At 45.0% G+C, this 25,197-nt stretch overlaps 1 protein-coding gene across 3 annotated transcripts; it reads left to right on the top strand.

The window, feature by feature from the left end:
- The first annotated feature begins 19,309 nt into the window (after positions 1 to 19,309).
- Tsta3 (tissue specific transplantation antigen P35B) lies at positions 19,310 to 23,967 on the top strand. Of its 3 annotated transcripts, none has more exons than XM_005395789.2 (11): positions 19,310 to 19,389; positions 20,080 to 20,236; positions 20,594 to 20,708; positions 21,778 to 21,906; positions 21,991 to 22,064; positions 22,251 to 22,384; positions 22,505 to 22,569; positions 22,787 to 22,853; positions 22,960 to 23,039; positions 23,269 to 23,368; positions 23,637 to 23,967. In XM_005395789.2, the coding sequence occupies exons 2-11, from the start codon at positions 20,091 to 20,093 to the stop codon at positions 23,690 to 23,692; spliced, it is 966 nt and encodes a 321-aa protein (XP_005395846.1). In that variant the 5' UTR covers positions 19,310 to 19,389; positions 20,080 to 20,090; the 3' UTR covers positions 23,693 to 23,967. The 3 variants fall into 3 exon arrangements, with proteins under 3 accessions (XP_005395846.1, XP_005395847.1, XP_013375493.1); XM_005395790.2 differs by having other exon boundaries at positions 19,380 to 19,451; XM_013520039.1 differs by lacking the exon at positions 19,310 to 19,389 and adding an exon at positions 21,564 to 21,676 and having other exon boundaries at positions 20,110 to 20,236.
- The last annotated feature ends 1,230 nt before the right edge of the window (positions 23,968 to 25,197 follow it).

Raw genomic sequence — 25,197 nt, 5'->3', positions numbered from 1 at the left:
CCTAGAATGAATGACTACTCTACCTAAAGAACACCAAAAAAAAAAAAAAAAAAAAAAAAAAAAACCCAAAAACTAATGCCCAGGCTGATGCTCTTAGATGATGTATGTAATATCCAAAAGGTGTCATCAGGTCTTGGGGTCTGTATCTATTAGTGATGACTGGCTGGACTATCAAAATGTACTTGGTGAACTTTTTGTCTTTTGGGGAGAAAGAATACAGTATAGGATATTTTCTTGGAAGTAAAAAATAATTTAAATTCTTTTGGGGCAAATAAGTTGGTGTGTCTTTGAACTAGTTTCCAAGGATGATACCAGGCATGTAAAAATTGATATTTAGTACATGAGTAACTAAAAAAGAAACAAACAAAGCAAAGGTCTGCTTTTGTATATACTATCCCCGACTCCAGGACTGAGGTTGAATCCAGGACCTGACATATGTAAGCCCTTTACCACTAAGCTACATCCCCTAAACCCTTCTAAAATTTTTTTTAAAATTTCAAACAGGATCTTTCTAAATTGCCCAGGAGTGCTTGAATTTATAATCTTCCTGGCTCAAGCTCCAAGTAGCTGAGATTATAGGTGTGCATCACTGTGTCTGGCTGCATATATTATTGTAGCAAGCATTGTATTTGTTTCTGAAAAGCGATAGCTAAAGGAGGAGTGGTCTCCATAGCTTCTTCAGTCCTATGAGGGAAAGAGAGTAGTAAGCCATTCAGTATAGTATAGTGGAATGAATTCTGTGCTAGAGGTATATCTACCCAGGGCAGTGCACCCACATCAATCTCGAGTGGAAGAGGGGTTGTGGAAGGCTTCTTGGTAACACTTGAAGTTTGAGGGCTAGGAGTAAGCTAGGTGGAGGAAAGCAAGAGCCTTTTAGGCAGAAGAATCAGTATAAGTTAAGGCTTGGTTGTAAGAAGTAGTAGCAGGACACAAAGAAGAATTAATTATGATCTTACCATAGAAAGGGAATGAAGAGGTTTCGGAACCTGGCCAAGATCCCGAACTGCCTATGTGAGGGGTATGGTGAGGGATGAAGAAAAAAACAGAAACAAATTTAGCTAGTTGCTCTTGAGCCTTGTAATGTGTTGCTTCATCTATTCGCTTTTCTCCAGAGTTAGGTTTTGTTTATGGTGTCTCCTTTTCTTTCTTAGTTGAGATTTTCATTTTGGTGAAGCACATCAGCCCGAGGGCTGTCACTTTAAAAGACTGTACAGTGTCCTTGGGCAAAGTGAAGACCGCTTTCTTCAGCATCTTTCTCTCCAGCATGCTGCTCTACTCTGGACTGTGTCTCCTGGTTCACAGCAATTATTCTAGCATCTCTCTTCATCCTTGTCCTGGATATTCCTTCTCTCTTCTTCACTGGAGCTCTTGTTTTCTGTATTTCACATCACTTTTACTGTGGTTCTGGAGACTGAACTCAGGCCTTGTGTGTATAGGTAAGCACTCTATCATTGAGCTACATTCCCATCCCTCTTTATTTTGAGACGGGATCTCCCTAAATTACTTAGGTTGGCTTTGAACATGTGATCTTCCTGCCTTGGCCTTCACCTCCTGAGCAGCTGGGATTACAGGCATGTTCCACCACACACCGCAATGCCCACATTTCGATGGGGGACTTTCTCTAGTGGCTTCCTGAAAACTGGATTGATAATTTGGCTAGATACAGAATTCTGTATGGCATTCATTCCTGCATAACTTCAAAAATACTGTTCTTGTTTTCATGTTACTCCTTTCTGATTCTAACCTGATCTACTTCCTAACCTTTTCTATGTAACTTCTCCTCATTCATCTTTAGAAACTTCTGTAAGAGTTTTAAAATTTGTTGAAGTGTTTTGAGATGTCATGATAGTGTGCCCTGGAGTGGATGTGTTCATTCACTGTTCTCCATACTCAGTGAGGTCTTCCCTCTAACAACTTGTATTCTTCAATTCTTTTTTTTTGGTTTTGGTTTTTCTCCGGTACTGGGAACCGAACTCACAACCTTGCGCTTGCCAGGCAGGCGCTTTGCCGCTGAGCTAAATCCCCAGCCCCTGTATTCTTCAATTCTTGGAAATCTTATTGGGATGATTTTTTCTTTTCACAGGCCCTCTGTCTTGGAAGTCTTATTATTCAGAATGCCTCTCTCTTTGACAAGGTCTCTGGTTTTCTTATACTTTCACTTCAATATATTTTTATTTTCTGCTTTCCTCTCCTTCCATTTTATTTTTTGTTTTACTTTCTACAGCTTCATTTCAGAAATATGGTTAATTTAATTGCCAAGACTTCTTTTTTGAGGGGATGTACCGGTAATCGAACTCAGGACCTTGTGTTTCCCAGGCAGGTGCTTGTACTGCTGAGCTATATCCCCTGACCAAGACTACATTTTTTAAAGAACATCCCACATTTGTTTTATGACTGTGATGTCCTTTTATTGATAGCTTGTGTAGTTTGTACTTTTTCCAAGTTGCCTTCCCTGCTCTTGTCTGTCTTAATCTATCTGCTGTGTTAGAGCATTTTTCACACATCTTTGTGATGAACTCAAAATTCTTAGGAAGCTATAAGCACATGGTGGGGCCTTTTGACTTTGAGTTTTGTGTCAGGATATTCTGGAAGGGCCATTTGTTGGGGAATCCCATGTTGGTATCTTTGGTCTTTTAGGCTGATCAGATCCTCCAGGAACATTCTGGTAGTCTCTTTCCTGTTGAGTAAAGGTCTGAATACCTTACCTCTGGGAGCTCAGTGTGCGGGGAGCAGGTAGGATAGCTGGAATCGGTGTTCAGTGAACTAAATCCACCTCTGTTTAGTACATTTGGCTAGGCTGACCTCAGCTTTTTCCAGAGAATGACCCTCCAGCCTTATGTCAAGGTAGGGGAGAGGGAGCCACCAAAAGACATGGCCTTGAGGCTCTCATTGTACATGAACTGCCTTCAGTTCACTCTCATTTTCCTTGAGCCTCCGCCCTACTCACCCCTACTTCCATCTGCATTTAGAGCTGCTGTTTTTGAGCCTTCTACATGTCCTGCTGCAGAAATAGAATTGGTGCTCTGTGTTTTCTGCAACTGACCTATGGTCTGGCTGTCTAGGGCCTGCTCTGTCATTCACTGTACTGCCAATCTTTCATTATCTCTCTTCCAGGTTTTTCTTGAGCTCACTTTGTAGCATAGGCTGGTTTCAAACTCCAGCGATCCTTCTGCCTCAGCCTCCTGAGTGCTGGGATTGCAGGCGTGCTCCACCATGCCTGGCAACAATTGTTGTAATAAAGGTTATATGATTATGATCTTTCTCTGTTTCAAAATAGCTTATTATACTTTCAACTTATCATTTAAAGGAAGGACTTTACAACTTCTCTTTGGCATATCTCAACTACTCTTGTACTTTGGGACTGTTATTAAGTAAAATAAGTGTTAGTTGAACACAAGCACTGCAATACTAGCATGGCTGGTCTGATAATCAGGACAGCTACTAAGTGGCTAAGGCTAGATAGTGTGTATAGCATGGATACACTGGACAAATGAGTGACTGATGTTCTGGATGGGATGATGATCACAAAACTCAGAATGGCATGCAATTGAAAGTTTGGGAATTGATATTTCTAGAAATTCCCTTTTAATATTTTTGGACCATGGTTAATTATGGGTAACAACAATGAAATGGGTAGAAAATGAAATGATGGATAGAGGGACTCGTGTACTAAACTTTAACTTTAATCAAATTATTTAATCTACCTAAATTTAATTTTCTCGTCTGACCAAGGGGATTATAAAATCTTCCTTATAGGATTATTATGAAGGAGCTGGGCGTAGTGGTGCATGCATATAATCCCAGCACTCAGGAGGCTGAGGCAGGAGGATTGTTGCAAGTTCGAGACCAGCCTGGGCTTCAAAGTGAGCTCAAGGCCAGTCTGAACTGCATAGCGAGACCCTATCTCAAAGAAAAAAAAATTATGAAGATGCTGTGAGATGTGTGTAATGTAATCAGCACTTGGAATTGTTAGCAGTTATTTGGTGGCTTTTTCCCATTAAAATGAAAGTAAAACGGATCTTTATATAGATTAGCTGACTTGTAATTTTTAAATTTGTAACTTGTGGAACTTAAATCCTGGTCCACAGATGAGAAATTATAGACCTAAGTGTGTGTCCTGGTTTGTCTTTATGTCCAGAGCCTGATCTTTCTGCTAGGTCTGGTGGTAAACTGAGGGTAGATACCGTGTGTGTGTGTGTGTGTGTGTGTGTGAGTGTGTGTGTGTGCACGCGCGCGCATGTGCGCGCATGCATGCATGCACGAGTGTTAGTGAGGATCATACCTAGGGCCTTTTGCACTGAGCTATATGCTCAGCCCTTTCTCTTCTTTCTGTTTTGAGATAGTAATGCTACGTTTCCTGGGCTGTGCTTTAACTTTAAGTCATCCTGCCTTAGCTTCTTATTGTTCTGGGATTACAGGCATGTGCCACCATACTTGGTTGGCAGATGAATTGATAGGATATTCATAAATTTCTGTTGGCGTTGGCATTGATGAGTATTTTATCTTCCCAATGTATTGCCACAGCAAATGCCTCATGAACTTGGACTTTACGCAGTTAGAATTCCTTATAATTTATAACTATATTGAATTTGATGTTGACATCTGTTTTTGGAGTAGGGGCTGAGATTGTTCATGTCCGTATGAGGGTCAGTTCACTTTCCTCCTTTCTTCTTTTTTTTAAGAGTAGGAAAATTTATTGGAGAATAGAAATAGCTCCTGAGAGACAGGAGGGGTCCCAAATGGATTATGCTCTTCCTTTGTTCTTATTTTCCCCAAATCTACTTCTACTTCTAGGTATTAGAGAAGGGAAATTATGTCATGCAGTTTTAATTTCCTAGTGAGGGCTAGAAGTTATTTTTTTCTTTTCTTTTTTTTTTTTTTGGTACCAGGAATTGAACTCAGGACCTTGTGCTTGCCAGGCAGGCGCTTGTACCACTGAGCTATATCCCCAGGAGGGCTAAAAGTTTTGCGTTCGTTTTTCCAATTCCCCTGCCCATTGCATCCTGGGAGTAGCCTCCTCTGTACCTGTGTTGTTCCAGGTATGATGGCTGTGTGTTACATGTATGAGGAGGTCACAGTCTTCTTTCTATTTATGTTTCTTGTTTACCTCCTTCCCACATTCATACTACACATTTCTTTCTACAATAGTATATTTTATTATTTGGGTAGAATACTTGAGGGTGAAGTTTACTTTCATTTCTGTTTAACTCACATTTTTCACTAAATGCTGAATGAAGAGTGTTGAATGTGTGTCACAAAAGAAGTTCTCTTGGAAGATCCAAGCAAGCGAGAGAATATCAGAAATATACGCATATGATGGTTTCATTAGTGAAATTGTACAAAGTTTTTATTCCTGATGTAATGTGCAGCCCAATGAAACCATCTTGGGAGATGAGATTGATAGGCAGGTATTGATGATCCAGGAGCCTTCTTATTAGCTCACTGGAACATTTTAGCATCAGGACAAAATCTGCTCTCTGGGTCACCCCTGCCAAAGCATTTGAAAATACAAAGGCCCAGGAAATCAATCTTATTATCAGGATTCCAGCTGTCTTCTTCCCTTACCCGTGTACGCTGGGCAAATGATCAGGCAGTACAGGTAAATCTACCTTCCCAGCCAGTGAGTTTCCTCAGATTGTGCTAAGGCCTCTATATTCCACCAACCACCCCATCATAAACCTCTTGGTCCAGGTGAGCCCCTGGAGGCTCTGGTTCTAAAGCAGCCAGTCTTGACCAAGTTGGCTGTTGGTCCCTGCTTTGTTTTCAGGTGTTGCATTAGAGAGCAAATTTGTGATGAGGGGGTATTTTGGAACCCCCTTCTTCTAGGAGAGGAAAGAAAAGTTTGTGTGAAATCAAATTGCTGGAATATGTATGCAGATTATTTTCAGGATATGGATATGGAAGGTGGTGCACAGAGAAAGACTGCTGTCTGCAGATTCCCATATTGGTAAATACAGGCATCTTTTTAGCACCAGGATCACTGAGCACAATTGAAATAGATTGAACTATGTGATTTGGAGCTTTTATGCAAAAGAATGTTTCTAAGTGTCTAGAACAGTGAACACTGTACTAGACTGAGACTTTCCATGTGAACAAAATGGACATGAACCTTTTTTTACATCTTTTCCTTGAGAGCATGGGTAGTTTATGCAGGCTAGTGAATGTAGTAAGAAGAAAACATTGAATTGAAAATATTCATTGGGCCTCTTAACAAAATAGTCAGCAGAAGCCTCCCAGGGGAGTGATGTCCATGATGAACCCTGAAGAATACGAAATCAGTAGCTGGTGTCAAGGAGGAAGGCGGAGGCTCAGAGGCAGGTAGAGGTAGTTAGAGCAGTGACAGGTGGGAAAGATGCTTAGAGTGAAGCTGGAGGATGAACAGGGGCTTGACTGTGAAGGCTTCCTAACTGGAGGAGTCAGTGTGGGCCTCGGATGAGGGCAGTGAGGAAGGACTAGAGGGGCATTTTTACTTGTCTGTATGATTAAAGATCAGGAGGGATGGAATGGATGAGATTAGCATGGAAAGCAATTGTTTGTCCTCATTTCAAGCCCTACTTCCAATCTGTAATTGTTCTCTGTAGCCATTTTTCATTTTAGGTTTTCTGACCTTAATCTCCAAAACATGGATTATATGTGAAACCTTGTAATTTGTGGCTTTCCAGCTTTAAGGGAATCTGCTTACTGATACTATTCCCACTTCTCTTTCTAAATCTGTTGTTATTGATGTGTAGTGCTGTTTTTAAATAATTCTATTGTGATTTTAATACTATTTTGTCAGACTTCTCCTCCAACTTTGTCCAGGGTGAGCAGATTCCCCCAAACTAGGTGTCCGCAGATGTATAAGAAAAGTAAGAAAAACATCAAACCATGAGAGTCTGTTTTAACTTTTCTTCAACTTTCCCAGTTTAGGTCTTTCTTCCAAGGTCAGTTTTTCTTTGTTGGTATTTATTGGTTTTTCCTGAGGTATAGTTCTCGTGTGTCTGGCTACCTGCATAATACGCAAGGCTTGATACTCACCTGCATCAGATCTGTGCCCTAATGGGAGTTCAGACCTGAAGTGATTTGCTTCAGTATATTCCTATGTTGGGGACCCCAAATAACTAGGTGAGGGGTGTTTTACTCTAAGAATGTCAGCACCTGTGTCAGAAACCTTTGTTTTATTTTCTAGAGAAACACCCCTTGGATTTTTGCCTGAGGATCATCCTGAGCTAATTTCACCCCTGGCTCGTATTAATAATTTCTTATGGCCAGAAGTGCAGCCATTCTTCAAGACTTAGTTGTTTGTCTTTGTCAGACATCACTGTGCTTCCATCTCCTTTTTTTTTTTGTTTTGTTTTTTTTTGGGGAGGGGGTTTTCTCTGGTACCGGGAACCGAACTCACGACCTTGCGCTTGCCAGGCAGGCGCTTTTGCCGCTGAGCTAAATCCCCAGCCCCTCCATCTCCTTTTTAATTTAGATATTTGATGGAAACCACTATGAAGTGGCTCTGAGCAGGATTTAAAATTAACCAATTGGCTTTTCATGTTTACCTGTAAGTCTGTCCAAGGCCTAGGCCCCTTGTCTACAGATGGGCAGCAGATTCATAGTAAGTGAACCTCTATGAATCATTGGTTCCAGCTGAGGCCTGTAGTAGCCTGTGAAGCCATGATGCCTCAAAGGACAAGATAAGGCCACAGCTGAGGATATATGGCTCCAACCCCAGTTAACTAAAAGAAGACTACAGCTGCAGGCTCCATACTCCTCCAATAAATGTCAACCTAGAGAAAAGGTAGTTCTCCTGAATGACATAATTTACTACTTGGGAAAATCTCTGAACTGACTCCTAAGGTCCTGCTCAGGTTCCCATGCTTCCCTCAGTACCCTCTTCCTTTGTTTGAAAACCAAATAAATATGGGCTGCCCAGAGAAGTTCTTTGTTTCAGCCCATAGAGAATCTTGAATTCTGTTAGAGGGTTTGAACCTCCTAGAGCTCTAAAACCATACCACTTTTCCCTTTTATTTAAGCCTTCATCATCCACTTGTCTGGGAGGTTGAGGGCCTGATCAGTCCATGATAGATATGTGCTAGATTCTGATATTCTGGTGACTCTTCCCTTTCTTATTTTTATTATTATAGATATATTATTTCTTGGCTTCCATACTTTTGTTTTATTGAAGTTTCCAAAGGAATAGAACTCATTAGCATACTATATTGAACCTAAAACCACTGAGAATTTTAAGAGGTATGGTGTATGATGTATTGGTTTTTCATGAGGAGATTTGAATAAGTAGGGGCATGTTGGTTTGTTGCATGAGGATTTTAGGAGGTGGACGTATGGTGGCTTGTTGTGTGAGGATTTTAGGAGATAGGAGATAGGTTGACTTGTCATGTGAAGATTTTTTGGTTTTTCTCCTGTACCGGGAACTGAACTCATGACCTTGCACTTGCCAGGCAGGCGCTTTGCCACTGAGCTAAATTCCCAGCCCTCATGTGAAGATTTTTGATGGGGTGGTTTGTCATGTGGCTCAGGAGAAAATGTCATGATTTTGGAGTCAATTGGGCCTGAGGTCAAAGCGTGGCACTTCCATCAATAGCTGTGGGACTTTGGGCAAGGCATTTTACTTTTTTCCATTTGTCAGTTTTGTCATTTTTCAACAAATATTCATTGAGTCCCTGCTGTGTTTCTGGAAAGAAGATGGAGGATAGTCCACGTAGCTCTTACATAATGGCTTCTGTGTTTCTGTAAAGCAGGGCTTGATGCTGTTGGCCAAGGCTGAGATGGGAAGGCATCACTGGGTGTGGAGATGTGTTGAGGGGGTTTGGAGTGGTGAAGAAGAGAATGACTGAGGTAGTGAGAATTTTGTCTAATGCCCTCACCAGCTTAGGTTTAGTCTGGAAGTAGTCCCATTATTGGTATTGAACCATTTTGGATGGATTATTTCCAGGATGGCTTATTGGAAGGATAATGGGAGCTGATGATATTGGTGAGAGATTGGTTTGAGCTATGAACTTCACAGTTCAACTCAGGAAATATTTGTTGAGCTTCTGTTAAGTGGCAGACATCATTCCAGTTGCTTAGGTAGATGTGTCAATAAACAAAAGAGAAAGGCCTAAATAGAGTGGGAAAACAGGTAATCAACAGTAAGCGTAATAAGTACATTATGTCATTATTAGAAGGTGGTAAGTGCAGCATGGAAAAGTAATGTGGTAGCAAAGAGTGGGATTGAGCCTCATCATGAACTAGCTTTGAGGCAAATATGGTGGAGATGAGTGTGTGCTCAGTCTGATTTGAGCCAAGCAGATAACCAGGGAGAAAGAGCCCTGTAGGTGAGTGAAGAGCAGTGCAAAGGGAACAGAAGGTGTATAGTGTGGTGTCTGGAAAAGCTGAGTTATTACTGTGGAATGAATGTCACTCAGACTCCATGACAAGGTATAACAGAGGAATAGACTCGGGGAGAGAACCTGCAAGAAGGCTGTGGAGGGACACACGTGCAGCAGAGGCAGTCTGCACTAGGGTAGCAGTAGTAGAGATGGAAAGAAGTAGGTGGACCCTGTATATATTTTGAAGGTATAACCTATAGGATTTGCTGACAGATGGGATGTGAGGCATGAGAAAAGGAGGGGAGGGTAGTGCTGTGGGGCATGTGGTCTGGGCAACTCAGAAGAGATTGCAGAGCTGTGGCTCGAGCTTAGTGTGCAGGAGTGGATGAACAGTTCATGTTGAGGCATTTTTAAGTGTCTCTCAGGGCTCCCAGTAGAGATGTCATGCAGGCATCTGAACCTTAGAAGAAATAGAAATAAATGTATGCTCAGGATACTAATAATCACTGAGGGAGTAAGCAGAGAGAAGATGGTCAAAGATGGAGCCACGGATCACCCTACCATTTAGTGGTCAGGAGCAGGTATGAAGAAAACTGAGAGCATAGACTGTCATGGAAAGAAGGGATGGAAAAGCTTCAAGAAGGAAGATGCAGGAAGCTCTGTCAAGTGCAGCAGAAAGATCAAGGTGGGGATTTGACTTTTGAATTTAGCAAGTGGGAGGTCATACTGGTGGTGTTTAGAGCAGTTTTGGGAAAGTGGTGAGAAGTCTGATTGAAGAATAGTTAGATGTGGCTGGTTCCTAATCTGAAGTAGGAAGGCAGTAGTGAAATGAAGATTGTATTTGGGTTGTCTTAGGTCTAAGGAAGTAAAAACCAACATCATACTTACATACCGCTGGACTCTTACTTATTCCAAGGGCTAGCATTAGACAACCGTGCACTAGATGCTGTACAACCAAACGTGTGTGTCAGGTAAATGGTATTTTCACCATTTTGTAGGTGAGAAAACTTCAGGTTTAGAGAAACGACTTTCTGAAGAGTAGCTGGCAGATGTTGGAGCTGGGAAGCAGAGTACTCACATCGCAGCTGTCTTTGGCCTTGCAGTCCATCCTATGCTACTGTGCCACCTTGGGTGGGAAGAACATGAACTCTCCATACTTTATTCCAAACAGAAGTGAAAATAGGAAAAAGACGTGTTTCATATATCGATTCATGGAAAAGTCCTATAGACTGTCTATCACAAAAATGTAATGATATTGTATATGGCTGTCCAGGCTGGTTCATCAGTGCAGGAGCTAGTGTTGTGACAACACTTGAGTTTTCTGGTAAGAGCAAAATGCACCTCGTAACAGGAAATTTAGGAAATTGCTCTTATGTTTAGCCCAGTTGGGGAGACGGCAAGCAGGAAAGTTGGAAAAATGTCACTGAGACTTGCAAAGCACAGCTCTCATGTAACACACCACTATAGAACCTTACAGGAAAATAAGCTGTCATTAAAAACCAGGAGTGAATGGACTGGTTTCTTTTGAAATGAAATGTCACAACATTTGAAATGTTGAGACAGAATAGAAGGCCTGCAAATGGCTTTCACAGTTGCAAACTCCAGGTCTCTTTCATGTGGATGAATGGGACCTCTCTCATGGGGTCAGGGCCCTGCATTCAATTCAGTGGGTCTACTGTGTATAGATGTTACCTCCTGTCTGAAGCTTACCCAGGTTTGTGAAAAACACATTTTTCAGTCTTGCTTACATTTATGATTCAGGAATTAGAGGAGTTTGTGATTCAGGAATGAGAAGGATTATAGTCATAACCATAACAGCTGCTATTTATGTATTAGTATGAATGCCAAATCATAATACTTTAGAGCAATTCAATGAAGTAGTGATTTCTCTTCCCATTTTGAGATGAGAAACTGGGCTTACAGAAGTTAAGAAATTTGTTCAATATTTCATGGGATGTTATCAGGCTCTCCAGTTTCTTACAGTAGATCTGAGTCTTTGTGCTTAGCCACAGCATGGGTGAGAGCATGTACTTGGCAAAATAGTGTAGGCCTCCTACTGAGCTATGGATGGGGGCCACTCTCCCACCTAATTTGCACTGTTTTTAAATATATCCAACTTGAGGGGCTGGGGATTTAGCTCAGCAGCACAGCACCTGCCTGGCAAGTGCGAGGTCGTGAATTCAATTCCTGGTACCGGAAAACAAAACAAAACAAAACAAAACAACAATAACAACAACAACAACAAAAAACCTAAATATATCCAACTTGTTAAAGTGCATTTTAATTATTTTTGCAAACACTGCAAGCAATCATTCACTTATGTTTCTGGCTTATACTGAGGGAAGAATATGCTTTCATCAAATACTTGTTAAAACACAAGGAAACTTTTAGTTTTCTGACTCTAGAAGTAGGCAAGAAATTTTTCCTAAGATTTTTACTTTCAGAGTAAGAGAAAGGAGTTGAGTAGATTTTCCTTCCATTTGTCTTTGTATATCATAATGGGGGGGGGGGCGTAAACAGGGTGTTGTAAGCTGGGGTGCCAAAGGAGGATCTGAAATTTTTGTTGATTCTTCATGAATTCTAAGTGGCTTAACAAAATACACAAACTTGGGCTGGGGATATAGCTCAGGGGCATAAACACCTGCCTGGCAAGGTCCTGAGTTCTATTCCTGGTACCCAAAAAAAATACACAAACTTTTTAGTGTTTCTTCTTTAATAAACTGTTAAAAAGCATAGGTGTCTTGATAAATTTTCAATTAAAATATGGCCAAAATCTTTGAATACACATTTTATCCATTTCAAAAATGGCAATATGCATCAAAAAAAAATGCCCCACAGCAGTAGTCATTGGGGAATGCAAATGCCCATCACAATGAGATGCCATTGCAACCTTGTTAGACTGGCTAAGAGTAGAACCAAACAGATGGTGACAGTGACAAGTGGGAAGGACGTGGGACAAGCCGCTATGGCCACTTTGGAAACTGGTTTGGCAGTTTCTTAAGTTGAACATATACAGCTCAGCAACCCCGCTCCTGAGACTCCAAGAGAAAATGTATGTGTGCACAAAGGCCTCTGTATGTGTAGAACAGTTGTAGCAACTTTATTTGTAATCTGAAACAACTGAAAACAGCTCAAATGTCCATCAACTGGTAAATGGATAATAGACTTTGGCATACCTGTATGGTGGAATCCTATTCAGCAATAAAAAGTAATTAACTGCTGACACCAACAACAAAATGGTTGAATCTCCAAAATGATTTACTAAGTGAAAATACAAAATTGGCCATGACTATGATTTGGTTTCTGTAACATTTGATAAATGCAAATCTAAGGACAGGAATCAGTGGTTACCTAGGGCACAGGGTAGGGGACTTGGTGTAAAAGGGCATGAGGGGACTTCCTGAGATGCAGAGAGAGTCTCTCTTTAATGTGGTAGCAGCTCCTCAGATGAGTACATCTGTCAGAACTCGTGGAACTGACTGCTCCTCAAGAGGCAAAACTTTAAAAGCACAAGGAGACTTATCTATACACAAACATACAGGTGTTATGCACACATACAGATGCATGTGCATCTTACCATTTCATCTTTTTTTCTTTTTTGGTACCATAGATTGAATTCAGAACCTTGTGTTTGCCAGGCAAGCACTTATGCCACTAAGCTATATCCCTAGCCCTACCATTTCATCATGATTTTTCTTTCCAGTTATATTAAAATCTGGGATTTTTTGTTAAGTACCATGAAATTTACATAGATTTCAGCCTAGACAGATTCAGAAGACATAATCTTGAAGCCTTTGGCTGATTTTTTATAATCTGATTTATTTGTGCCCTAACAGCATTTGTCTTTGTGTAATGAAATTGTATATTGTAGAGGTTGTATTACCATCTTTCTTTTTTTTTTTTTGTACTGGGAATCGAACTTGGGATCTCATGCTTGCCAGGCAGGCGCAATTCCACTGAGCTATATTCCCAGCCCTTAGAGGTTGTAAAATTAGCACAAATAAAAAAAAATTGGGGGGGGGTTTCTGGTACCAGGAACTGAACTCACAACCTTGCGCTTGCCAGGCAGGCGCTGTGCCACTGAGCTAAATCCCCAGCCCCTAATAAAAGATATTTTAGAAGTGAAATTATTTTAGGATTCTTCCATGTGGTTTAAGCTCTTGTTGCTTTGGAGTTTAGCTTATAAGCTAAAAAAGTTATTATATGGCTGAGACAGATTTAATTATGCAATCTTCAGGTGTCTTTTAATCAGCTACAATTTTTTTCTTTTGAGACAGGGTCTCACTGTGTAGTTCAGGCTGCCTTGAACTTACTATGTAGCCCAAGCTGGCCTCAAACTCATGGTGATCCTTGTGCCTCAGCCTCCCAAGTGCTGGGATTACAGGTGTGCGCCACCATTCTCAGACTAATCAGCTATAATTATAAGATATGATTATGTTTTAAACTACTAGAAATAAGAGTGTGTGCAGTAAATAATAAAAGTCTGTTTCACTGAATTTAAGGATTAATTACAGTTGTAAACTGAGTTTCTTAAAAGTATGCATGAAAGTTTCTTCTTACTACTTTATGGTACTTTTTGAAGTCCCATGGAGCAGCTATTTAGCACTTTTTCTCCCCATGAACTATTGCTTGAAAACCCAACTTTCTTAAAGTCAATTCTTTATTTGGCTTTAGAAAACAAGACTATTATTTAAATGATTAGCTGTTCCTTTATGACCTGGGGAAATACTATAGTGTGTGATAATAAGTACACTAAAATAAGACTTCCCCAGCTGGTTTTGTTTCCAAAAGCATGTGTTTGAGGCCTTCCTTTTTTTTTTTTTTTTTTTTACTTTAAAGAGTAAAAGAAGGATAACACAGTAATGGGGGGCTTACCAAATTACAGACAAAGTGGTAGGAAATTATCAATGGTTATTGTTTTACATATTGCTATCTACAAGATAGTTTCTCAGGAAAACAAATAGACAAATAATAGTGAGTTACAGACAAAAGAGGTAGATTATCAATAGTTGTTGTACTATACTCTGGTATCTTCAAAGTGGCTTCTAAAGAAAATAAATAGAGCTATACATGAGTGACCTATTGAATAATCATTAACTCTTCTCAATGGTTGTTGTAGGAAACACATAATAATAAACATACATCCATTTACAGAATAGCATAGGAACAATATAAACATTACAGAGTTATGGATCAATTAGTAGGCAAATATCAATGGCTGCTGTAATACATGGTGGTATCTTCAAAGTGGTTTCGCAGGAAGACAGAGATACGCAAGAAGGATCTAACAAGTAGTTACAGCCTAAGGGTTGTCAAAAATAGCGTATTACCTCCTCACCAGTGACTCCTGTCACTGAGGTGTGACGGCTGGAAGGAAGGCCAGGATTGAAAAGAAGGACCGAGAGACTTGCACCTGTGTTTAGCAACAGGCTGTTTTCTTGTTCCTCCATAGTCATGATTACCGGGAGCTCCTCCATGGAGATGACAGTCTGGCCAGAGGGAGAAGGCAGAGTATGCCCCAGGCCCCCTCATTCTTGTTGGACTACCTGGTAGGATGGGTCTGAGCTCTGGAGCCTCCGTTTCAGAGGGAAGACCGATCTCCAGTGGTCACCTTTGCATTCAGGGCATGGCCAAGGCGGGGTGAGGCCTTCCTTAACTGTCTCCAGTAAATTGCAGTCTTTTCTACTCTGACCTACTCACTGTAGCCTTTGCATAGTATGCTTATGTGATGCTTACACAGTAAATGTCTGCTGATAGTATCCTTGACAGTTGGTATTTGGGAACAGATGAAAGAGTATGGGTTGATGTGGGTTGATCTACTTTTAACGTTTTCTTGGTTTGTTTTCTTTTTCTTTTCTTTTCTTTTGTGTATGCGTGTGTGGCACTAAGAATGGAAGCCAGGATCTTATGCATCAAAGGCAAGTGCTTTAGCACTGAGCTAAATCTCCAGCCCTAGTTAGTTGTCTGGCTACTTATTTAATTTATATTTTGAGACAAGATCTTGCTAAGTTGCCCAGGTTGGCCTTGAACTTGAAATTTCATTCTGTCTCTATTTTTCTCTAAAAATCTCATCATTAACCTTTGAAGGCTTAAGAGTGCCGGCTGAGTTTTTTGCAATTGATGACATTTCCAGTTGCTTCAGCCAGGGGGCAGCCATACTGCAGTTGTCTTTGCTTGCATTTGCAGGAGTTTGGGGTAATTTTTCGTTCCATTTGAATTATGTGTGCTGTACTACATATGTTCAATTTGATTGCCATTTGCATTTATTGATTTGTGTATGTTGAACCATCCCTGCATACCTGGAATGAATCCTCCTTGGTCATGATATATAATCTTCTTGATGATTTGCCACATTCTGGTTGCCAGTATCTTATTGAGGAGTTTTGCATCTCTGTTCATTAGAGATTGGCCTGTAGTTGGATATTTTTTGGTTGGATCCTTCTCTGGTTTTGGTACCAGGATAATAGTTGATGAGTAGCAGACTTGACCAATGTGGGGACACAGTGCCAGAAATAGAAGACAAAGTTGATTTAGTAGATCATAAGCTCAGTGATACTCCAAAAACAACAAGATATCCAACAGCTGCTAAATGACTCAAAAAAAAAAAGAGAACAACATCAAGCCGAGCATGATGGCACACACCTGTCATCCCAGCACTCAGGAGAATGAGGCAGGAGGATCAGTGTGAGTTTGAGGCCAGCCTGGGTTACAAAATAAGTACACGCTCAGTCTGAACTGCATAGCAAAACCCTGTCTCAAAAATACAATAAATAAATAAATAAATAAAAAAGAACAACATCAGAAATACAGAAATAAAGGAAAAAATTAGAAGATGACTCAAAAGGTATAAAATTTATTTACTGAAATCATAGCAGAAATTTTTTCCAAATCTAGGGAAAGAATTCAATATTCAAGTATAAGAGGAATATAGAACCACATAGCCATAAGTGGAAAAGAACCGCTCCATGACACATCACAATCAAAATTCCAGAAATTCAACAAAAGAAGAGAATATTAAAAGCTGTTAAAAACAGCAAGGTACCTATAAAGGCAAGCCCATCAGAATGACTTCAGATTTCTCAGCACAAACCTTAAAGGTCAAGAGAGCTTGAAGCAAAATTTTTCAAACCCTAAAAGAAAACAATTACCAGCATATGCCCTTGGCTTTTATTTATTTATTTTTAATGGTGGGTTTTTAAAATTTGTTTGAGACAAGGTCTCACTATGTAATTCATACTGGCCTTGAACTCACTATATAGTCCACACTGGTCTTGAACTCAACAATCCTCCTCCCTCAGTCTCCTGAGTGCTGGGATTACAGGCATGCACCACCACCCGTGGCTAACCTAGGCTTTTATATTCTGCAAAATTAGCCTTCAAAATTGGTGAAGTAAAGATTTTGTGTGACAAAGAGATCCATGACTACTAAACCAGCAATGCAGAAAATACCTAAGGGAATACTAGAGACAGGAGGCGCTGGGGATTTAGCTCAGCGGCATAGCGCCTGCCTGGCAAGCGCAAAATCGTGAGTTCGATTACTAGTACAGGGGGGAAAAAAAAAAAAGGAGAAAATACTAGAGACAGGAAGGCCACAACACCAAAGAACCCAAATGAAAGGATACATCTAACAGAGTAGGTTAAAAAAAGAAAATACAGGAATCAGTGCTGGAAAAATAATGCAATGACAGAATTCAATAAACATCTTACTATTCAGTAGTAGCTCTCAATGTCAGTGGTCTCAACTTCCCAATCAAAAGACATAGACTGGCAAAATGGATTAAAAAAACAAACAAACTATATTACCTACAGAAGACATACCTCACCTAAAAGCCAGTACGTACACTGAAAGTAAAAGGATAGAAAATAATACTCCATTCAACCAGTCCCCAAATGAGCAGCAGTAGCTATCTTATTTTCTGATACAGCAGCTTCTAGCCAAAATTGATCAAAAGAGACCAAGAGAAAAGAAAAAAACAAATTAAAAAAAAAAAAAGAGAGACCAAGATAGCCACTACCTGCTGGTAATGGGAACAATTCAACAGGAAGAGATAACAATTGTAAATATATATGCACCAAATGCTGGCATACCTAACTTCATTAAAAAAAAAAAAACTACTAGACTTAGAAGAATCAATAGGCATCAGTACAATCACAGTGACTTCAGTAGCCCACTGTTACAATTAGATCAACCAATCCCTCCAACCCCCCCCCCCCAAATTACAGCTAAATCAAACCATCAAACAAATGGATATCTACAGATATCTATAGATAACAGATATCTTCAGGGGCTGGGGATTTAGCTCAGGGGCACAGCGCCTGCCTGGCAAGCGCGAGGTCATGAGTTCGATTCCCGGTACCAGAAAAAAACAAAAAAACAGAACAGAAAAACCCCAGATATCTACAGAGTGTTTCATCTAACAATAGAATACATACTTTTCTCAACAGCACATGAAACTTTTCCCAAAACTGACCATATCATAGGCCACAAAGCATGCTTAAATAAATACGAAAGAATTGAAATAATCCTCTGCATACTATCAAATCATAGGGGAATGAAGCTCGAAATCAACAGCAAAAAAAGCCACAGAACTATGCAAACAAATGACAACGGAAGCACAATACACCAAAACCTATGGGATGCAATGAAAGCAGTTCTAAGAGGGAAGTTTACAGCTCTAAACGCGCACATAAAAAGAATAGAGCGAGCCCAAGTAAGTAAATAATGATGCATCTCATTCAAGGTCCTAGAAAGAAGAAAAATTCAAATCTGAAACTAATAGAAGCAAATAAATGAAATTATAAGGATCAGAGCGGGGGCCAGGCATAGTGGCGCATGCCTGTAATCCCAGCACTGGGGAGGCTGAAGCAGGAGGATCGTTGCAAGTTCGAGACTAGTTTGGGCTACAAAGTGAGCTCAAGGCCAGCCTGAACTGCATATCGAGACCCTTTCTCAAAAAAAAAAAAAAAAAAAAAGGATCAGAGTGAAAATTAATAAAATTGAGACAAAAATATGAAAAAAAAATCAACGAATCAAACAGCTTGCTCTCTGAAAAATGGGAAGGCGATCTGGGCATAAGGGAAGACAGGAGGGAGTGGAGGAAAAGGGGAAGCAAAAAGGATCAAGATGCAATAGGTATATGTACCAATTCCCCCAACGATGAACATATTTACTATGCATCACAAAGATACACGAATTTAAACATTTTTTTAAAAAGCCTCAGCATCACGTGGACAACACCAAAGTCTCAGGGGCATGGACAAAATATATACAAATCCTTTGCCAGAATGTAACACGGATGAGAGGGCATTCGTTTTTTATTCTGACAGTAGTCCAATTCCCCAATAGAATCGTCATTTTCATCTGAAACCTGGTGAGGCTGGCCTTTCTGAAGGAGGAGGAAAATGTACAGAGGTGCTGAGCAACCAGGAGGCTCGGCAGCAAAAGGCGCGCCTGCTCCAAGCTTGTCTATCGCTGCTGCATGTCGCAGCGGAATTCCTCACGGGGACAGTCTGTCCCGCTACATGCCATAGCCCGAGGATGTGCCCCGAAGCGCAGGGTCCTGAGCAGAGTTTGGGGCGGGACGCTAGGGAGTTGCTGCACAGCTTGTGTGTCCTCACCGTTTTGCTCAGGGGCTTGGCACTTTTACTCACGGGCGAGTTGGGCAGGAGTGCGTGGAGCCTGGCAGGGAACTCTGCTTCCTCGCTCCGCAGGGCAGCTCCGAGAGGGCTCCCCGCCGCCTGCCCCTAATCCGCTCCAGCCTCCGGGGGCGCTCGCCGTCCTCTTCGCTCCCTCCCATTCCCGCAGCGCCTCCCGCAGGAATTCTGGCGTGCTGTTTAAGGTTTTCGGAGCGGCCTAGGGGATACAAAAGACCTGCGGTTTCCTAACCAGTAGGGTGGCTTCGACTACATTTCCCAGAGCTTGCCTGTACCCGGCTGTTTCCCAGAAGCACACGGGCCGCACCGGTGCAGGCCTAGAACTCCATTTCCCAGAGTGCCGCGGGCGAGCCCCGCCTCCCCACCTGGCCAGCGCTAGGCGATCAGACTCCCGCGCCGCCGGAAGCAGCTATTCTGGCGGGTGGGGCCGATTCAGGTGAGACAGCTTGGCACAGCAAGGGGAACTTGGGGACGTGGCACAGGGAGACAAGAAGTCCGGTGCGGGCCGGGGTCGGAGCCGTGGGTGGGCGCCCGGGTGTAGGGTCTCCGTGGGCCTCGATTGGTCCGCTCGTATGATCGAGGGCGCGGAATGTGGGGCAAGACCCCTCCTGTCGGGTTGGCGGTGGGCCCTGCAGCTGGGGCAGAGCACATTTCCAGGATGGATTCTTGAGGGGGCGTCCAAGGCCGTCCAGCCAGCGGCGCGACCTGTCTTGGAGGAATCAGGATCGGGAGGGCCCTCGGGCACCAGTCGGCACGGGTGGGCATAGGGCTGCAAACGCGGGCACCGCCCCTTGCCTGTTTGTAGCATGTGAACCTCGGCTGGGAGCAGCCCCCACATCACGTAGGGACGCCCTACCTCCAAGGTTATGTGTCTCCCCACTGGTCTTTTGGAGGACATAGAATGTACCCTTTTTCTGCCTGGTGGGGTCGTGGATCGGGATGGTAGTATCCAGGGCACTGTGGCGACCTAGGCAGAGGCCTTCCTAAGGGAACTGATGGGAGGCTGGGTGACTGCATCCAGCTAGGTCTCCCTGCCTGCTTGTTGCCTGTTGCCTCTTGCCCCAGGGGATTAGGGTGCTGGAGGATGGAACCTGGAGAGTCTCAACCTCACTTTGTGACCTTCCAGGTGCAGCGAACATGGGTGAGCCCCAAGGGCACATGAGGATCCTAGTGACAGGGGGCTCTGGACTGGTGGGTCGGGCCATCCAGAAGGTGGTTGCAGATGGTGCTGGCCTGCCAGGAGAGGAATGGGTGTTTGTCTCCTCCAAAGATGCAGACCTCACGTGAGTTGAGATTATCCCCAGAACTCCCCAACCCCTCATCCCCAGGGCATCCGGTGGGTGCCCTGTCCAGACTGAAGTGCTCCAGACTCCCTGAGTCTGCCAGTAGCCACAAGTCTGGGCCTTCCTTGCCAGGTAGCAGGCCTGTCCTGGGTTTGCTGACCGTGCTCTGGGTAAACATTCTCCTGTCTCTTCCCAGAAGTCCATACCCTCCCATCTGTGAGGCACTGAATTTAGCCTTGTCCTTTGGCTGTCTCTCCTGCCCTGTCCTCACCCAGCTCCTATACCCACTATCCCAATCCCTACTGATAGTTCCCTCAGGCCTCCCTGTGGCCCCTGACAGCCTGGCTCCCCACCCAGGGATGCAGCACAGACCAAAGCCCTGTTCCAGAAAATCCAGCCCACCCATGTCATCCATCTTGCTGCAATGGTGGGGGGCCTGTTCCGGAATATCAAATACAATTTGGACTTCTGGGTAAGTTGAGGGGACAAAAAGCTGTGAGATCCAGGAGCTGGGAACTTCCTGGTAGGCTTTCCACTCTCACAGGCTTACGTTCCCACTCCAGGAAGTTCCTGAGGATAAGGGCTTGGCATAGTCTGGGGGAGGTGGCCCTTAGGGTGTGGACTTCCCATGGCCCACACTTGGTGGCGCTGTGGGCAGAAGGATATGCAGATGGGCCTGGAGGCATTTGGCTCAACACACAAGCTGTGGAGCTGAGCTCTAGGATTGGTGAGCTTGAAGAAGCCAACATGTGCCATGTCGCATGGGGCTGATTTCTGCCTCCTGAGCCCCCTGGATGCCACAGCCTCAGGCTTCCAGGATGGTTCTGGCCAAGCTCCTCTGAGCCAGGCCCACCACATACTTTGGGATGCAGAGTTATCTGTGGTGTATGCCCTGGGAAGTGGGAGCATAATGTAAGGGTTCTGCCTCTGCTAACTTAAGGGTTGGCCCATTTGCCTTTGGGCAGTGGCCTTGGTCTACCCAGCCTGTACCAGGCACTGGTGTCAGCAGGGGCTCCCACTAGGAGTCCTGTCACTCAAGGCCCTCCTTGTCTGTATCAGCCTTTCAGCATACTGCCTGGCTACCATCTCTCTCCTCTCCCCTGTCCCAAGGCCAGTCCAAATTTCCTGGCTATCTCATGTTGATTTAGGGACGTGAACTGTGAGTCAGGGGAGGAGATAAGACAGACCATGGGAAGTAGAGCTGGGTGTGGAACTTCTGGTGTGGGGGTGTAGAGGGCCCTCTTCTATGCAAGTGGGAGCCCCACCCAGAGCCAGATTGGGCTCCCTGGGTCCCTTCATCTTCTGCTATCTGCCCTGGCTTCTGCAGTCCCCAGGAGAGTGGCAGACAGAACCTCCTTCAGCCCTGGTGGGGGCAGTGGTGTCTGTAAGGTCATGCTGGGAGGCTGTGTCTTGTTCTGGGTACAGGACAAACAGCTAAAGGTACTGCCCGGGTTCAAGGGGCCAGGGTTTTTTACCCCCTCTGTCCCTGGAGGAGCATGCCTGCCATGGCAGTCTGATATGTCCCGGCTCCACCCCTGCAGAGGAAGAATGTACACATCAATGACAACGTCCTGCATTCTGCCTTTGAGGTGGGCACCCGCAAGGTGGTGTCCTGTCTGTCCACCTGTATCTTCCCTGATAAGACTACCTATCCCATCGATGAGACCATGGTGAGGGATGGAACCTTCTGGGGGTGGGACCTGGGACATGGGCAGAACCAGGTTGTGAAGGCCTCAATGCTTCTGCTCCCACAGATCCACAATGGGCCTCCGCACAGCAGCAATTTTGGGTACTCCTATGCCAAGAGGATGATTGACGTGCAGAACAGGTCCTCCTCCAGCATCCTGCCCAGGCCTGGCTGGGAGAGTGGGAAGAGGGTTCAAGCTCCTGTTTATGGATGGGATCAGCTGGGTGGGCACTGGTCTTTCTGCTCCTTGTTTTGCATCTGTAAGAGGCTAGTAGTGGCACAGCGGGCTCAAGACAGGTGAGCGCAGTAGATGCTGTCCCACTGCAGGGCCTACTTCCAGCAGCATGGCTGTACCTTCACTGCAGTCATTCCCACCAATGTGTTTGGCCCTCATGACAACTTCAACATTGAGGATGGCCATGTGCTCCCAGGCCTCATCCACAAGGTGCACCTGGCCAAGAGTGAGTGTGGCCACCCAGCACACAGCCAGCCTGGGTCTCTACCTGACCGGGTCCCAGCTTTCCTGGGATGACCCGGCCTGGCTGGAGTCTTCTGATATCTGCCTCTCCCCTGAATCTCAGGCAGCGGCTCGGCCCTGACTGTGTGGGGTACCGGGAAGCCACGGAGGCAATTCATCTACTCGCTGGTGTGTACAGGGGAAACATAATCCTTCCTCCAAAGGGCGGCCTGTTGGGCTATGAGGGAGGCTGAGTATAGCTCAGCGGGAGAAAGCGTTGCCTGGAGGAGGGACCTTGTCCAGGCTGAGCCCTGGCTGTGGCCTGACTGAGCATAGACGGCATTGTGGCCTCCCCAGCAGGGGCGTTGGTCATCACTGAGCTCTGACCTGCCTGTCCCACCTGTAGGACCTGGCCCGACTCTTCATCTGGGTCCTGCGGGAGTACAGCGAGGTGGAGCCTATCATCCTCTCAGGTGTGCGCCCTCACACTGTGGAGTCTCACCCTCTTGTCTGTCCTGCAATACCTGTCGGGGGCTGGGCAGGAGAGCTGACTGGCCACTGACCCATTGCTGTCCACAGTGGGTGAAGAAGATGAAGTCTCCATCAAGGAGGCAGCCGAGGCTGTGGTGGAGGCCATGGGCTTCCATGGGGAAGTCACAGTATCCTTTGCCTCCTGGGATGGGGTGTTGGTAGGACGCCATGGAGGGGCACTGTGCATCTGCCCCCCTACGTAGGACAACTGAGTAACAGCATTTTATTCGCTGGTGGTGCTCCCCCTGGCTGCTCGGGAAAGGGGCGTCTGCCCATGAAAAGAGGCAGAGGTTCATGACTGGGTGGGGGTGGGGGTGGGGGTGTTCCCTCTGCTGTGGCCTTGACCAAGGCTCCCAGTTTGATACGACCAAATCAGATGGACAGTTTAAGAAGACAGCTAGCAATGGCAAGCTTCGGACCTACCTGCCCGACTTCCAGTTCACACCCTTCAAGCAGGGTGAGCCCTGGCCCTTCCATAGTAGCCGCCACACACACCTGCAGACCTCTTGCCTGCCCTGCTCCTTGCCTTTGGCCCCTAGTACCTCTCCCTCTGTCCCCTACCTTGGCCTCAGTTTCCTTACTGTGAGGGGGTGGAGTGCCCCTCAGACATGGTCACCAGACCCCCATCAGAGCCTGTACCACTTGGGAGGTGACTTCCCCTTGTCCCGGAGGCCTCCATCTGCCCCACCTCCTCCCATATCACCTGCCTACTGCCTACCCCACAGCTGTGAAGGAAACCTGCACTTGGTTCACCGACAACTACGAGCAGGCCCGGAAGTGAAGACGTGAAGGGAGCAGGTGCTCAGCTGGCAAAGCTCAGCAGCCCTTGGCCTCAGACCTTGTCAGGGGCCAAGGATGCTGCCCAGCAATCCAGCCCATATCCCACCCCCTCTGCTGGGGGCTCCAGGCAGCTGGGCGGCAAGGCCCTTTTTCTGTCTGTCCTCAGGGAAACCAGGCCCAGGCGGCCCAGGACCTCCCTCCCTGCCGTCCCTGCCTTAGTCCGCTCTGGTTCCACTATCCTGAGTCTGGGACCCAATAAAGTGCATTTTCATAGGCCTGGCCTCAGCAGCTCTGTGCCCAGCTATCTCTCACACCCAGCACTGCTTCCCCAGCCTGACCAGCCTCAGGACCCACTGTCCCCCTGCTCAGTCCCAGAGAGCTGCCTGGCCTAGAGGCTAGTAATGTGAGCAGCAGGAGCACAGGTTGCATGTGGCTGTTAGTGGGCTCTGAAATGAGGGCAGGGCACTTCTCCAGTGGGCCCAGGTAGACCCTGGCCAGATCCCAACCCAGGTAGACACATGGCCACACACAGGGCTGGGTGACCAGAGTTCACTTGGGCTCTACCTCAGCCATGAGGACCTTGGGGAAAGAGGCCATGTCTGGCTTTGGACATGCGCTGGGGGCTGGTGATTGGGTGACCTCCCCAGGGCCCCAACCTGACCTTGTGGTAGGTACCTGCAGCTACCAGCGGGGTGAGCACCGTGGCCTTTCCAGTCTCAGTGGGAAACAGCAAAGTCCCAGAGGCAGAGTGGACAGTCCCCCAGGCAGTCAGGGAAGCACAGGGGTACAGACTCAGGAGTGGTGGGCTGTGGGAACTGAAGTGCCCAAGGACAGGTAGCATTGAGCCCCTTGGCATGTCTCCTTGTGGCTTTGGATCATTCACTCTAGGTAGAACTCATGAACCTAGGTTCCATTCACCCACGAGAAGTTTATGATGGCATAGGGCTGAAGACTACAGGTCCCTCTCACCTCCCCTCAGCCTGGGAGCTGAGCCGTCACTATATCTGGGAGCTTGGAAGAGCAGGGACCGAATGTGCTCCCAGAAGTCTGTGGAAATGGTTGGTAGGGTTAGAGGATGCCGTGAAGATAGCTCCAGGTGGGAAGTGACAGGTGCCACTTATGCAAAGCAAAGACCCTAATTCCCAAGGTTGTCAGCTCATGAACTAGAACTGTGAGTGCTGCCCACAGCCAGAAGGGCTGTTCTGAGCATCCCTCCACCTGTCTCTTCCCCTAGAATACCAAACCCATTCTTCCCCACATCCTCTTCCTAAACACCCAGGATGAATCCCTGAAGTGTCAGTTTCTCACCTTGCCTCAGCCCAACCAACCTTCTAGCACATTCTTCCTCATCTTCCCAAGATACTTCACACATCCAACTGTTTTCCACCACTACTACCCACTGATCCCACGCCTCCACCTGCAGCCTGTTGCCTCCTCCCACTGTCCCAGGGCTCCTCCCAGGACAGTCCATGGCCTCTGCCCTTCATCTGCTAATGCAGCCACCAG

Source organism: Chinchilla lanigera, unplaced genomic scaffold (assembly GCF_000276665.1).
Source record: "Chinchilla lanigera isolate Chin_1 unplaced genomic scaffold, ChiLan1.0 scaffold00053, whole genome shotgun sequence".
In the NCBI taxonomy this organism is placed as follows: Eukaryota; Metazoa; Chordata; class Mammalia; order Rodentia; family Chinchillidae; genus Chinchilla; species Chinchilla lanigera.
The sequence above is the reverse complement of the archived record's forward strand: the minus strand, read 5'-3'. Positions and strand labels throughout refer to the sequence as shown.